The sequence below is a fragment of the Cetorhinus maximus genome, chromosome 14, assembly GCF_964194155.1.
Source record: "Cetorhinus maximus chromosome 14, sCetMax3.hap1.1, whole genome shotgun sequence".
In the NCBI taxonomy this organism is placed as follows: domain Eukaryota; kingdom Metazoa; phylum Chordata; class Chondrichthyes; order Lamniformes; family Cetorhinidae; genus Cetorhinus; species Cetorhinus maximus.
The window spans coordinates 108,618,312-108,633,189 of NC_135892.1; the positions used below are offsets into that span (position 1 = coordinate 108,618,312).

General features: G+C 47.5%; 1 protein-coding gene across 1 annotated transcript in view; it reads right to left on the reverse strand.

Moving 5' to 3' along the window:
• Window positions 1–14,878, reverse strand: part of LOC144689342 (NHS-like protein 1) — a 228,923-nt gene that overhangs the window by 11,793 nt on the left and 202,252 nt on the right. The window contains exons 3-6 of the mRNA XM_078556375.1: window positions 10,770–10,897; window positions 8,797–8,856; window positions 5,831–6,023; window positions 2,456–2,587 (exon numbers count right to left, since the gene is read on the reverse strand). Of these exons, the coding sequence (XP_078412501.1) occupies window positions 2,456–2,587; window positions 5,831–6,023; window positions 8,797–8,856; window positions 10,770–10,897 (513 nt within the window). The remainder of the gene's footprint in view (window positions 1–2,455; window positions 2,588–5,830; window positions 6,024–8,796; window positions 8,857–10,769; window positions 10,898–14,878) is intronic.

A 14,878-nucleotide genomic window follows, 5' to 3' on the forward strand; every position in this document is an offset into this window, starting at 1 on the left:
TCTACTCCCGATCATCAGTAAAGTGATGGAACGGGTCATCGACAATGCTAACAAACAGCACTTGCTTAGCAATAAACTGCTCACTGATGCTCAGTTTGGGTTCTGCCCAGGTCACTCAGCTTCTAACCTCATTACAGCCTTGGTTCAAACATGGACAAAAGAGGTGAACTCCAGAGGTGAGGTGAGAGTGACTGCCCTTGACATCAAGGCCGTATTTTACTGAGTGTGGCATCAAGGAGCCCTAGCAAAACTGGAGTCAATGGGAATCAGGGGGAAAACTCTTCGCAGGTTGGAGTCATACCTAGCACAAAGGAAGATGGTTGTGGTTGTTGATGGTCAATCATCTCAGCTCCAGACCATCACTGCAGGAGTTCCTCAGGGTAGTGTCCCAGGCCCAACCATCTTCAGCTGCTTCATAAATGACCTTCCTTTCATCATAAGGTCAGAAGTGGGCATGTTCGCTGATGATTACACAATGTTCAGCAACATTCACAACTCCTCAGGTACTGAAGCAGTCCATGTCCAAATGCAGCAAAACCTGGACAATATCCAGGCTTGGGCTGACAAGCGGCAAGTAACATTCGCGCCACAAAAGTGTCAGGCAATGACATCGTCAACAAGGGAGAATCCAACCATTGCCCCTTGACGTTCAATGGCATTACCATCACTGAATCCCCAACTATCAACATACTGGGGGTTGCCATTGACCAGAAACTGAACTGGACTAGCCATATAAATACTGTGGCTACAAGAACAGGTCAGTGGCTGGGAATCCTGCAAAGAGTCACGTACCTCCTGACTCCTCAAAGCTTGTCCACCATCTAAAAGGCACAAGTCAGGAGTGTGATGGAATACTCTCCACTTGCCTGGATGAGTGCAGCTCCAACAACACTCAAGAAGCTTGACACCATCCAGGACAAAGCAGCCTGCTTGATTGGCACCCCATTCACAAACATTCACGCTCTCCACACTGATGCACAGTGGCAGCAGTGTGTACCAACTTCAAGATGCACTGCAGACACTCACCAAGGCTTCTAATACAGCACCTTCCAAACCCACGACCACTCCCATCTAGAAGGACAAGGGCAGCACCTACATGAGAACACCACCACCTGGAATTTCCCCTCCAAGCCACACACCATCTAGACTTGGAAATATCTTGCTGTTCCTTCATTATCGCTGAGTCAAAATCCTGGAACTCCCTTCCTAACAGCACTGTGGGTGTACCTACGCACTGTGGGTGTTCTTACACCACGTGGATTGCAGCGGTTCAAGAAGGCAGCTCACCGCCACCTTCTCAAGGGCAACTAGGGATGGGCAATAAATTCTGGACCAGCCAGCGACACTCACATCCCGTGAACGAATAAAAAAAAATGATGTAAACACAGGGGGAGCTGATGCACAGACCAGGCCGTGCAAACTAAACCAGTGACAGGCATTAAAAGCACTTATTGTGGAGAAACCCCAGTAGGTTGTCCTGTCCATAGAGAATGAAGCTCCTCCTCACTTTAGCTACAACTGATGAATATTCCCAAATACTGTAGTGGATTAAAACATCTTTCAGTAACATTGAGAACTGAGCAGAAAAAGACTTCATCATTGACAATACTTCAACTAAAAGGAGGGAAATTAGTTGCTTATCATTTACTTTGTTCACCCTTCTCTCCCTCACCTCTCTCCCCCTCACTCTATATTCCCAACTCTCTTCCTCTCCCTCTCTTTCCCCCATCTTCCTCTCTCTCCCCTTTCTTTTCTGCTCTCTTCCCAACCTTCCTCTCTCCCCCAGCTCCCTCTCTCTCTCTCACCCTCTTTCACTCTGTCTTACTCCCCTGCTGTTTCACTCTCTCCCCACTCTCTTCCTTCTCTCTCTCATATCTCTTTCTCTCCCTGTCTCAACTTCTCTTTTTCTCTCTCCCCTACAGAGTCACAACAGAATACAGCCCAAAACACTGAGTGTTGGCAAGGCTGTTGGAGCATCCCCTGCCCGAGTCTAATCTTGCCTCACACTAATCCTTTCCAGTGGGGGTTTTGGGTGGTGGGGGGGAATCTGGATAGCGATTAAGAATCCTTGGGTGTTGAGGCCAACTGCAACGCTTTCCCCTTCCCACTAACTCAGCACAGAACAGGTGCTGAACCTGGGATCCTACTATGCCATTTGGCTCAGTACCTCTCAGGGCGGAGCTTAACTGACTGAGCTGTCGACGAGGGAGATGAAGGTCTGAGAAAAGCCCGCAAAGAGCCTGAGACATTCTCGGTCACTTCCCATCCCTGTCCAGACAACACCATTCTCCCTGGAACCTTTTACTGCTGGCTATCAGACTGTATTGGCAGGAGATGGATGAAAACTACTGGTTAATATATACACACACACACAGGAACACAGACTACACACAGACATGACGACTGATGAGAAGGGAGAGGGAGGGGCTGTGAATACAGTACTGATTAGCCATACCTAGTTCCTTCTGGATGGTGTCAGGCAACCCGGTGATTGTCTTTCTCCGTTTGATTCTCGTTGGCCGCCTCAGCGCGGTGTCTGAGCGGACAAGAGACCGCCTGGTGCCCGCCTGGCGATCGAAGCTCTCGCCTGGTAAGAAGCAGCAGAGCAAGTAAGGCAAACCGTTACTACTCACAGCGATCGCCCAATTGAGTCATTAAGCCCGCCGTCCTCAGCTGGTCTGGGCCGCTAAGTGATTCCACAACAACTTGGTTGCCAATTGAGCAATTTTTATCAGACTACTATTCTTGAGCTCAACTAATGATGAGAGAGATAGGAAGAGGAGGAGGCCATTCAGCCTCTTGAGCCGGTTCCGACATTCACTGAGATCGTGGCTGATCTGTGATTTAACTCCATATACAATGGCCAATGAATGCAGGCTGGAATGCCTTGTACATTGGGGTACCATACAGCACAAGAATATAATGTGGCTCATTTACACTTGATAGAAGTAACATTCATACACAGGGACCAGAGGAGGAAACAGCTTTTTGTCCTTTACCCTGCCCAGCCCTCTAAGCATTTTACAGCGTAATGGCTGTGTTACTGGATGACAGAGGCTTGCGCTGGCAAATAGCCAACACTACCACAAACAAATTGTGTCACTGCGTTGCTGCTTGTGGGATCTTGCTGTGCTTCAGTGTTTCCTACATTACAACAGTGACCACACTTCAAACACGTACTTCTTTGGCTAAAGCGCTTTGAGATGACCTGAGATTGTGAAAGGCGTTACAGAAATGCAGCGCCTTTCATTAACCATGTTCAGACCTAGAGGTGAGAATGTTGCCAAGGTGACACTTATTTCTTTGTCCCAAAGGGGATAGAGGGGATTCACTTCAAGCCTGAAAGAGCTAAACTTATCAATTAAGCATGGCGACCCACTTGTTAATACACAGCTTCAAAGGAAGGAGGGCAATTGATATAATAGTTATTAGAGAAAGGGATCTTGTTGAAAAGAGAGACATGTTGCTGAAGCTTTTTGTCTTGCACCCATCAAGACAAACACAAGAATGTAAAATTTCGAACTATCACAGCAATTTGCACTACAGGAGAAAAGGATGCTGACTGGTTGGCAAGTCGACTCTGATTGGCCGAGGTGTTGCCATGGAGAAAACAACAGGTGACTATAGACCCAGGTAATTCAAAAAAAGTGCAAGGCTTGAACATATTCCTCAGCTCTGAAGAAGAGGCATACAGACTCGAAACATTAACTCTGTCTTTCTCTCCACAGATGCAGTTGGACCTGCTGAGTTTTTCCAGCATTTTCTGCTTTTGTTTCAGATTTCCAACATCTGCAGCATTTTGCTTTTATATTATATTGAACATATTCATTTTGTTTGCAGAAGATGGGTCCCTGCATATGAATGTATGTCATGTCTAGCAAGCGTAAATGAGCTGATTATCTTAAGTTGGTTGTTAGTGTAGCTATTAGTTAGTGCACTCAGGATTGTTCAGCGAGTGCTGCCCAATCGCGGAATCAAATCTGAGAGTAGACATTTTGCTTTGGGTTTTGTGAACCCGGGCTGTTGAGTATGGTCTGTGCTCTGCCTATTCTGAACAGCTGAAGGAACACGTTGTTTGATTCGATCAGCCAATTACTGGGAAGTAAAAAAGGGATCTAACTGGAGTCGACGTGGATTCATTATTAGTGATTTTACTGTTGAGCACGAACAGGGTCTAAGGAGATTAGGAGCAGCGGAATCAAAGAAGACCATACCCGAAGAGAAGGTGCTTGTTTTTAAAATATAAAAGGTACTGTCTGAAAGGGGTGGTGGAGGCAGATTCAATAGTAACTTTCAAAAGGGAATTAGATCTCTGCAAAAGAAAGACTTGAAGAGCTATGGGGTAGAAGCAGGGGGGCAGCAGACTAATTCATTCTGGACTGGGGTGGTGGTGGTGGAAGGTAACGTGAAGAATCCCCCAGAAAAACGTCCAACCAGAACTTCAACTCTAAATATTGGCCCACTTTCTTACTGTGGAGGGAGAGTGAGTCACTGAGTTTTGTTGTTAGCTGCCATGGGCTCAGTCACTGTGCACACGTTATGGAAAGGTGAACAGGAAAAAGCAAGTTCCAGAGAGTGGTTAGAATGTGGACCTCGTTACGACAAGGCATGGTTGAGACATGGTTGGTCCGGCATAGATGGGAAACTAGTTAAGCACATGAGGGAGCAAGGAATAGATGGATATGTCGATGGGCTGAGATGAAAAGAGGCAGGAGGAGGGTCATGTGGAGCCGAAACACCGACATAGACTAGTTGGGCCGAATAGCCTGTTCCTGTGTTGTATAAGCTGTGAAACAGGGATATTGTAGTTGTTGTGATGGGGAGAGGACATTGTAGACTTTATCAGCAAGGATGGACTAGGTGGGTCAAATGGTATTTCTCACTCTTTCCGCTAGTTATGTATGTGTGGAACTCTTCACCAGAACTATTGTGAAAGAAAGATGTCACTTTGAACATATCTTTTCTCCTCTGGATGTCTTGTGCTATCATCATTCATACAATAGGGTCATTGGATGGTTACAGCACAGAAGGAGGCCATTTGGCTTGTTGTGTCCATGCTAGCTCTCTGCAAGAGCCACCCCCCAACTTTTTACCTGTAGACCTGCAAGTATTTTCTCTTCAATTATTCAATTATAATTATCCAATTCCCTTTTGAAACCCATGATTGAATCTGCCTTCATCACACTCTCAGGTAGTGCGTCCCACACCTTAACCATTCGCTGTGTGAAAGAAGGTTTTTCCTCATGTCACCTTTGCATCTTTTGCCAATCACCTTAAATCTGGTTCTCAGCCCTCCCACCTAAGGGAACCAGTTTCTCCCTATCTACTCTGTCCCATATTAGTGTTTTATTTATAATACTCATAAAGTTACAAAGAATTTACAGCACAGATTCAGGCCATTTGATCCAATTAGTCTATGCTGCTCTTTATTCTCCACATGAACCACCTCCCATTCTACTTCATCCAAGTTAATCAGTATATTCTTCTATTCCTTTCTCCCTCTTGTGCTTCTTCAGTTTCCTCTTAAACCCACCTATGTTGTTCACCTCAGCTACTCCTTGTAGCAGCAAGTTCCACATATACAGCGTCTCTATTTTGTTACTGGTAACTTACTGAATCCACTATTCTAGAGTTAGCCCGGAGATTCCTTTTGAAAAGTTGTTAATGATTGTTAAGCACAGCTTTTGGAAGATCAGAAGGCCAAATGATGCAATCTAATTAAAATGGCTACGTTCACTGCTAGCTACAAAGTACTGATGCTGCCAATCTTCCAGCCTCTCCCATTCTCCACCGTTTTATGAAGAACTGTTCCACGACCCCACCCACGTACCTGTTACATTTATTGGGACGACGTCACTTTGTACCGCCTGGGCTTGTTGGCGCATCCTCTCCTCTGGAGTGGGCAGTGGAAGGGCCTTGGTCCAGTTGGTCTGGACATCAATCTCGGAGAGGTCACTAGACACTGGGGTTTTGGATCTCCTAGAATAGTACAGCTTTTCCTCATCAGCAGATGAAACTGTGGACTTCAAGAAGAGACAAAAGGCATTTTTAGGAAGAGGATTGGTCCAGCAAACATATACCATTCTTTGCACCATCCCCACTATGCTCCTCAAGCCCCTTCTTCTTCCGTAGGGACAGGAGGAGGCCTCCTCCAAGCTGTTCCGCCATTCAACTGACCTGTGTCTTAACCTGCCTTGGTTCTGTAACACCAAATACTTATACCAACAAAAATCTATCAATCTATTTTGATGTTTTCAATTGACACCCTCGGCCTAAATAACGTTTTCATAGAGAGAGAGTTTTTAAAAATTCTTTCATGGAACGTGGGCATTGCTGGCAAGTCCTACATTTGTTGTCTATCTCCAATTGCCCTTGAACTGAGTGGCTGGCCAGGCCATTTCAGAGGACATTTAAGAGTCAATCACATTGCTGTGGGTCTGGAGTCACATGCAGGCCAGACCCGGTAAGGATGGCAGATTTCCTTCCCTAAAGGACAATAGCGAACCAGATGGATTTTTGCTTTATATTCCAGATTTATATTCCAAATTTATTAATTGAATTTAAATTCCACCAGCTGCCATGGTGGGATTTGAACCCATGTCCCCAGAGCATTAGCCTAGATTACTTGTCTAGTGACATTACCACTATGCCACCATCTCCCCTCAGAGTTGGGGCTGGTGAGGGTTAAGACCGTTTTAATTCAACCATCCAGGAAAATCCTGAAGTTGCCCAAATTTCAGCACCCAATTATCTCTTAAAAGTTTTTATCTCCACTGCTCTTCCTGGAATTTATTCCAGATGTTTGGTCATCCTTGGTGTGAAGAGCCTGACCTCAGCCTTAAAATCTACCATGTACTCATTTGAATCTTTGGAAAGCAACATTTACCTTTTCATTCCCTTAACCATCTTACACCTCTCTGAAACACCCTTGTCTAGATATCTCCATCCCAGGTTGAAAATCACACATCTCTCCTGTATTTTTCTCACAACTTAACGCTTGTTAACCCACCAATGTGTTCCTCGTCTCACTCCCAGCTAGCTGCCACACAGTTGTTCAGTTCAATCATTGTTGTTCTACACAGTTCCACATCACAGCAAGCGGCTGGAAGGAGGAGGTTAAGAGCATCTGAGGCAGTAAAAGGGAAGAATGTGACAAGCGACACAGAAACCCTGTCACTCTCCACTCCCCAACGGACAGAAACCTTTCAAGCAGATGTGAACCAGGCACACGGGTGGGCACGCGCGCACACACACACACACACACACACACACACACACAGCCTGTATTCTGAAAGCATCGGGCTGTAAGCATCTGACAAATGATTTCTGCACAGTGAGTGTGATCCTTAACCACACCGTGCATTTTTAAAAATCCTTTCACAGGGTGTGGGTGTCGCTGGCTGGGCCAGCATTTATTGTCCGTCCCTAATTGTCCTTGAGAAGGTGGTGGTGAGCCACCTTCTTGAACCACTGTGGTCCATACGATGTAGGTACACCCACTGTTAGGGAAGTAGCTCCAGAATATCTGGTCATTATCACATTGCTGTATGTGGGAGCTTGCTGTGTGCAAATTGGCTGCCAAGTTTCTATTTCAAAAAGTACTTCATTAACTCTAAAGCGCCTTGAGACATTTAGTGATTTTGAAAAGCGCAATATAAATGCAAGTCTTTCTTTCTTTTTGTTCTCTCCAATGGACAGAAAGAGGAGAAGAAGGAGAAGGAGAAGAAACAGCAACGAACCCAGCACTGAATCCTCATCCGAAAGACTCAAAATGTTTTACACCAAATAAGTACTTTTTGAAGTGTAGTCGCTGTTACAACTTAGGAAACACTGCAGCCAAATTGTGCACAGCAAGCTCCCACAAACAGCAATGTGATAATGATTTATGATATAGATTGTAGAATAAATATTGGTCAGGACACCGGGATAACTCCCTTGCTTTTCTACGAAATAGTTTCAGGGTTTTTTTTTTTACATCCATCGAACAGGGCCTCTCCTCATCCAAAAGACAGCACCTCCAACAATGCAGCACTCCCTCAGTACCGCACTGGAGTGCCAGCCTTGACTTGTGTACTCAGGTCCAGGAGTGGGACATGAATCCAGAACCTTTGACTCAGAGGTGAGAGTGCTTCAACTGAGCCACAGCTGACAAGGCTAATCGCCAGCCAGGTTAGCATTAGGGGTGATATCATTGGCCTCAGTGCTCAAGGATTAGGATGGGGAGAATCAACTAGAGTTGGACACTCCTGATCATTACCCAATGACTCCCACTCCCAGTCCCAGTCCCAGCAGAAGATAGGTGGATGTGCATAACGTGTGAGGACATTAGGGTCAATTGACCTGCTGACACTCCCCACTGAGGCTAATTCATGTGGAGTGCCCATCTGGGCACTCAGCCAAGGAAAGAAATGTTTGGCCACCATGGAACATCACCTCAGCAAGAACCAATGGCTTCAAGGACAAAATGGAAGCGGGGGTAGGGTTGGGGGCGGGGGTGGTAGTAGGCAGGGGTTAAAAGCAATCGATGGAATACGGTAGCAGCAGTGGGCAGTGTTTGACAAGCAAAATACAATATCAAGCCAAGCAAGTTGTGATTGCTGCTGCAAGTAGACATAAAGGAAACAGCAGCGTCTTCTCATTGACAGGTGCACAAAGTACGGTGCAGTACAACGGAACAGACGAGGCTGCAGGAACCGGGTGACAGAGGGATCAGGGTCTATGAGGGATGAGGGGACTGCAGACATGGCTGAGACAAGCAAAGCAGTTTTGCTGAATTAGTGTGTGTTGTCTCTGTACCTGATTATTCCATGAAGTCAAATGGCAGCAGAGACTAAGGCAACTTAAGAAGTTATGTTGCTGGAGTGAAAGAACAGAACACAGGAAAGAAAGAACAAAAAAAAGTGACTAAAATAACTGCAGACAAAGGATCAAAAGTGCAGTTAAAACCCTCTGTTGGACAGAGTGCTGTTAAGATAAGCACATCTTTTTAAACTGGCCAGTCTCTTGGTAAAGAACTCGATAATGCCCTATTGAATGCGTTAGCATTACTATCGCACAAGTACACCACAAGGGAGTGGCAGTCAGCTTAGGGCTAGTTGGATTTTAAATGCGGCTTTAGAATTGTAAATAGTTTGATTTTAGCAGTGAGAAAATGCTTGTACTCTGCCCTCAGAAATGACGGATGTGAAGGAGGTTTAATGATAATCCTAGCCAACCTGAAACCTATTCGATCCTGTGATGTAGATGAGCTGGCAGGGCAACACTTACTCTCACCCCGGATAAACGCAAAATACTGCGGATGCTGGAAATCGGAGACGAAAACAGCAAACCCTGGAAAAACTCAGCAGGTCTGACAGCATCTGCGGAGAGAGAAACAGAGTTAGCGTTTTGAGTCCGTATGACCTGCTCTGCAGAAGGGTCATACGGACTCGAAACGCTAACTTTGTTTCTCTCTCCGCAGATGCTGTCAGACCTGCTGAGTTTTTCCAGCGTTTTCTGTTTTTGTTTCTTACTCTCATCCCTTGTTGCCTTCAGGGCATTAAGTGTCAACCACACAGTGTGGGAATGGAGTTAGATGTAGGCCAGGCCAGGTATGGATGAGAGGTTCCCTACCCTGAAGGGCAGGAGTGAACCAATTATTCACTTTCATAACTCGCTCTGGGTAAGATCTAAATTTGTGACTCGCTAGGGTTGCTAGTCCAGAATTATAAGCACAACATTACCTTACCCTATGAGGTAAGTGTTCTGGTAGTAGAAAGAAAGACTTGCATTTATATAGCACCTTTAACAAGAACCATACATCACAAAAAACTTTACAGCCAGTGCAGTGCTTTTGGAGTGTCGTCACTGCTGTAATGTAGGAAACACAGCAGCCAATTTACACACAGCAAGTTCCCATAAACAGCATTGTGATAATGACCAGATAATCTGTTTTTGTGATGCTGATAGAGGGATAAATGTTGGCCAAGACACCGGGATAACTTGCCTGCTCTTCTTCCAAATAGTGCCACGGCATCTTTTACACTGACCTGAGAGTGTGGACAGGGCCTCAGCTTAACATCTCATCTGAAAGACAGCACCATCAACAGTGCAGCCTCCTTCAGTACTGCACTGGAATATTGCCTTGATTTTTTTTTTGTGCTCAAGTCCCTGGTTGTGGGACTTGAACTCATAACCTTCAGACTCAGAGACACGAGTGCTACTAACTGAGCCAGAGAGTCCTGACAATAAGGCATCAGCTTGAAATGGTAACTCGCTTTCTATCTCCACAGATGCTGCCAAACGGGCTGAGTATTTCCAGCATTATTTTCTTTTATTTCAGGATTTCGAGCATCCACAGTATTTTGCCTTTGGTATTAGTCTCTTATTGATTTTGGATCATGGGTCAAAAAGACTCCATGAATTGGAAATTGTACGAAACTGACAGGAGGAGCTGAACTGGCGCAATCAGCCTAGTTGTGCTGTTCAAATGTTATCTAATTTTATCTAAAACATATTCCAACACATTCTGTCAACTGAATAAGGGCTCAAGTAAAACACAGGAATTATTCAGTTTAACATCACCACTGAGGGAACCAGTGTTCAAGCTAAGTGAAGCAAAATTTTATCGGGGAGTTCGGGTTGACACGCACCCACTCCATCCCCCACACATCTCTCCCAACATGATGTTACAAGACAATATCCTTCACTAGGTTTCAGAAGCCATAAGAAGCAAGCAAGAGTGAAAATTTTCAACAGACATCTTGGAAAAGATTTTTAGTCAGTCTTACCATTTGCTCCTGATCTTCCTCCTCATCCAAGCAACTTGCAGAGAGATGGGATGATGACGAGGCAAATATTGGGCCCTGAGAGTAGTACTGGGAACTGCGAAAACCATCCTTCCTTAGTTTATCGCAGTCTGCAAGACAGAGAGAGAGAGAGAGAGAGAGAGAGAGTGTTTGAGAGCAGCCTGGGTGTAAATTGCAGCATCTGTGAGAATCAAAACCAATTCACCCTTCATTAAAATTCACATCAATGTCCAGAGACCCCCTGAGTGACACTTAGAAGCTCACACACCAGCTACTAGAGTTTCCAAAACAGGCCCTGAGCTGCTGATATTCAGTGTTCAACATACTAAGACTGGCATTCGAGGTTGCCTTGCTGGCACAGACATAGATTCCATGCAAGATTCCCAGATTTGGCCTCCTGAGCCAGGGCAGTATGAAACTGCTGGAACTGACCTTGGTGCTGCACAAGAGACCTGGGGGGGTTGAAGTGCCTGAATACCACATTGCCACATTTATTGGGTACACTGGTACCAATCACACTTAAAGCCAGCAGCTTTAAGTTCATTTGAGAGTGAACTTGAGTATAGAACTCGCTACCACAAGTAGTCACGGCAAACAGCGGAGATGCATTTGAGGGAAAACTAGATAAACAGATAAGGGAGTAAGGAATAGGAGGATATGCTGATCGGGTGAGGAGAAGGGGAGTGGGAGGAGGCTCGTGTGGAGCATAAACAGCGGAATGGGCCTGTTGGGCTGAGAGATCTGATTATTCTATGTGATACTATATAATTAATGAACCTTACTGTACTTGTCTTTTTTAGGGTTACGTACTTCTGTGGCGGGGTCATTCCTGGTTCCGGGCTTACTCCAACTTGAAATTTAGTGGCAGAAGGTGCTTAAAAGCTCATTAATCCCTTTCAGATGGTATTACTGGAAATAAGCTGCATTAATTTACAGATGAGGAGACAACATTCTGTCTAGCACGAGACCCCAGGGGAGAAGGGGGAGGGTGCTTTTTGTAAAAATATATCATTAACCCAGTGTAGCCAGGGAATGGAGGAATATGAGGATAGGGCAGCAAGTGCAGTGGAGGTAGATCAGCCATTGACCAGAAGCTGTTGGGTGTGTCAGCACTGGCTTAGGTGGTAGAACTCTTCCCCCCCCCGCTCTGAGTCAGTAGGTTGTAGGTTCAAGTCCCACTCCGGGGCTTGAGCACAAAAATGAAGGCTGACGCTCCCAGTGCAGCACTGAGGGAGCTGCACTCTCGGCAGTGCTGTTAAATCGAGGGCTCCACCTGCGCTATTTCGAAGAAGAGCAGGGGAGTTATCTGTGGTGCCTGGGCCAACCGTCCCTCAGCGGACATCACAAAACAGATTATCTGGTCATGATCACGTTGCTGTTTGTGGACGTTTGCTGTGTGCGGATTGGCTGCTGTGCTTCCTCCGTTACTAATTTGTCATTTGAAAAATCTGCGGGGGAAAAGACAGGGGAGTGGCACGGAGTAAGTTTCCCCTTCAGCGGGCTAGCACAAACACGATGGGCCGAGTGGCCTCCTTCTGTGCTGTAACTATTCTGTGATTCTGCAACAGTCACTACACTTAAAAAGTACTTCTTAGACTTAAGAGGCTTTTCTGTGTCTAGAGACAAACGAGGCAGAAAAAGCAGGTACTTCTCTCTGTTTCCAAAGCAGCTTGTTGCTGGAACAGGCTCTCGGCCTTTTGGCTAAGATCAAGTGTTGCAGGGGCGACACCATGGTCCTGCCAAGGCAAGGTCGGGATGGAAGGGCGATAACCAATCGCAATCCGAATCCATACCGTGGGTTACCTATCACCGTCCGAGTCACGGTGAACCACAGCGACGAAGGAGGATCACCTATGGATCGGGGCTTCTTCACCAGGAGGATCCTGTTGAAGGCGTGCGGCTTCCAAGCTACGGAGATCTTCACCCTGCACGACTCCCGCAAAGGTGGTTATTTTGACGTGACGTTCAAGCGAGTGGCAGACTGCGTCCGGCTCCTGAGGGTGTTCGAGGAGAAGAGAGACCTGCCGGAGATGAAGATCCTGACGGCGGAGCCGCACTTTTCTCTGCCGTTGCAACGGGAACGTGAGGTGATGGTGCATGTGTACAACCCCTTCGTCCCTGTCGCCGACGTGGTCACCTTCCTCACCAGGTACTTCGATAAGGTGGGGAGCGGCACTGAGATTCGAGACGACTTGGGGATCTGGACAGGCAAACGCCTGTTTAAGGTCACGCTAAAGACCGATGGTAAGGGAGCCATTTTCCACCCTCCTTCCAGTTTCGCTATCGGGGGAAACCGTGGCTACCTGGTCTACGCTGGGCAACCCAAGCATTGTCGCTCATGCGGCAAGGCTGGTCATGTGGCGGCCAACTGCAGCGCCTCCCTCTGCAAGATCTGCAAACAGGAAGGGCACCAGACAAAAGACTGCAAACAGGCCAAGTGCTGCAACCTGTGTGGCGAGGCAAGTCACCTCTACAGGACCTGCCCCAAACGCTGCCGTACTTACGCACAGGCAGCCAAAGCCGACCAGGGGGAAGCAGAAGAAAGGTTCCGTGTCACTCCAACCACCAAGGCCCCCAGGGAGCTCAACGGGACAAAGGAGGACACAGAGAGAGACAAGGTGGAGAAAGAGATTGAGGCAACAGAGAGCCAATCAACAGCACTACCCCCTGAACCTTCCAGTCCTCAGGACAGCGAATCAATGGAGGAGGAGGCAGCAGTGGAAAAGCAGCAGGGGGAGTGGCGGACGGTGAAGAACAAGAAAAGTAAGAGGGAGCGAAGAAGAAGCAAAGGCGTTTCCCAGAGAAGCGGCAAGAGGCGTCTCCCATCCGACACGGATGACAAGGGCAGCAGCTCTTCGGATGATGAAGTGCCAGAGCGGCACCGACAGAAGAGGCGGCAAAGCTCCAGGGCGTTGGAGGACGAGACACCCGAGCTCCAGAAAATTGGAGACAACAAGGAGACCAGCGCACCCCAACTTTGCCTGCAACCTGAGGAGGCCAGTGCACCACAGCCCCTGGAATCTGGGAGCAGTGAGGCAATCATCGCACCCCAGCTCCAGGAAGCCGGGAACAGCAACCCCCCAGAGGGGGTGAGTTTTGGAGAAGCTTCTCCAGCAAAGGTCATCTCAAAACCCGCTCACTACGTGAACCTCCAGATGCCACTGGAGCAGAACACGGCCAAGGAGATCTACCTCAGCCCATCCAAAGTGAAGGAATTTGAGCTCACTACGGGTATGAAGGAGCAGACTAAAGGTCTGGGAATCTCAGAGACAGTGGGTTTGGTAGGAGAATAAATGCTTTAATATGGGTTTAAAGATTGTATCCATAAATGTGCGTAGCATTAAATCTACTACGCGATGTGTTGCGACCTTGGACTACCTAGCCAAGGTCAAAGCTGACCTGTTGTTTCTGCAGGAGTGTGCGATACCGCACCTCAGCTCCTACAGGCAATGGTCACGATGGTGGTCCCACGGGCCATCGATCTGGTCGGGCGGAAACGACTCTCGTTCCTCCGGCCTGGGTATTCTGCTGCGGGGAGGCAACTTCACCGTCTCCGAGGTCAAGGAGGTGGTGGGCGGGCGACTCCTGGTAGCAGACGTAATGTACAAGAACGCTCCACTCCGGTTAATTAACGTGTACGGCCCGGCACAAGGGGCTGAGCGGCTGGAGGTTTTTCAGCAGCTCCCACTGCTGCTGGCGACCTCCAGGCCGGTCATTCTGGGCGGGGACTTCAACTGCATCATCGATGCGGCTGGACGATCCGGCAGGGCCGGAAGCAGATTGGACGCTACGTCCAGATCCCTGATGGAAACAGTTAAGGATGCCAAGCTGCACGACGTCTTCAGCAACCCTGCAGACGGAGCGCAGCGTAGATACACCTGGTCGCGGCCAGACGGGTCCATTCGTTCCAGGATAGACTTCCTGTTTGTGTCCCGTGCATTCACAGTCAGATCCACCGACGTCAAGCCGGTGTTCTTCTCTGACCACTGCCTCCTACTGGCGGACTGCCACTTGGAGGAAGACCTGAGGGTGGGCAGGGGGGCATGGAAGCTAAATGTGCAACTGCTGACCCCAGAGAACATTGAGGAGCT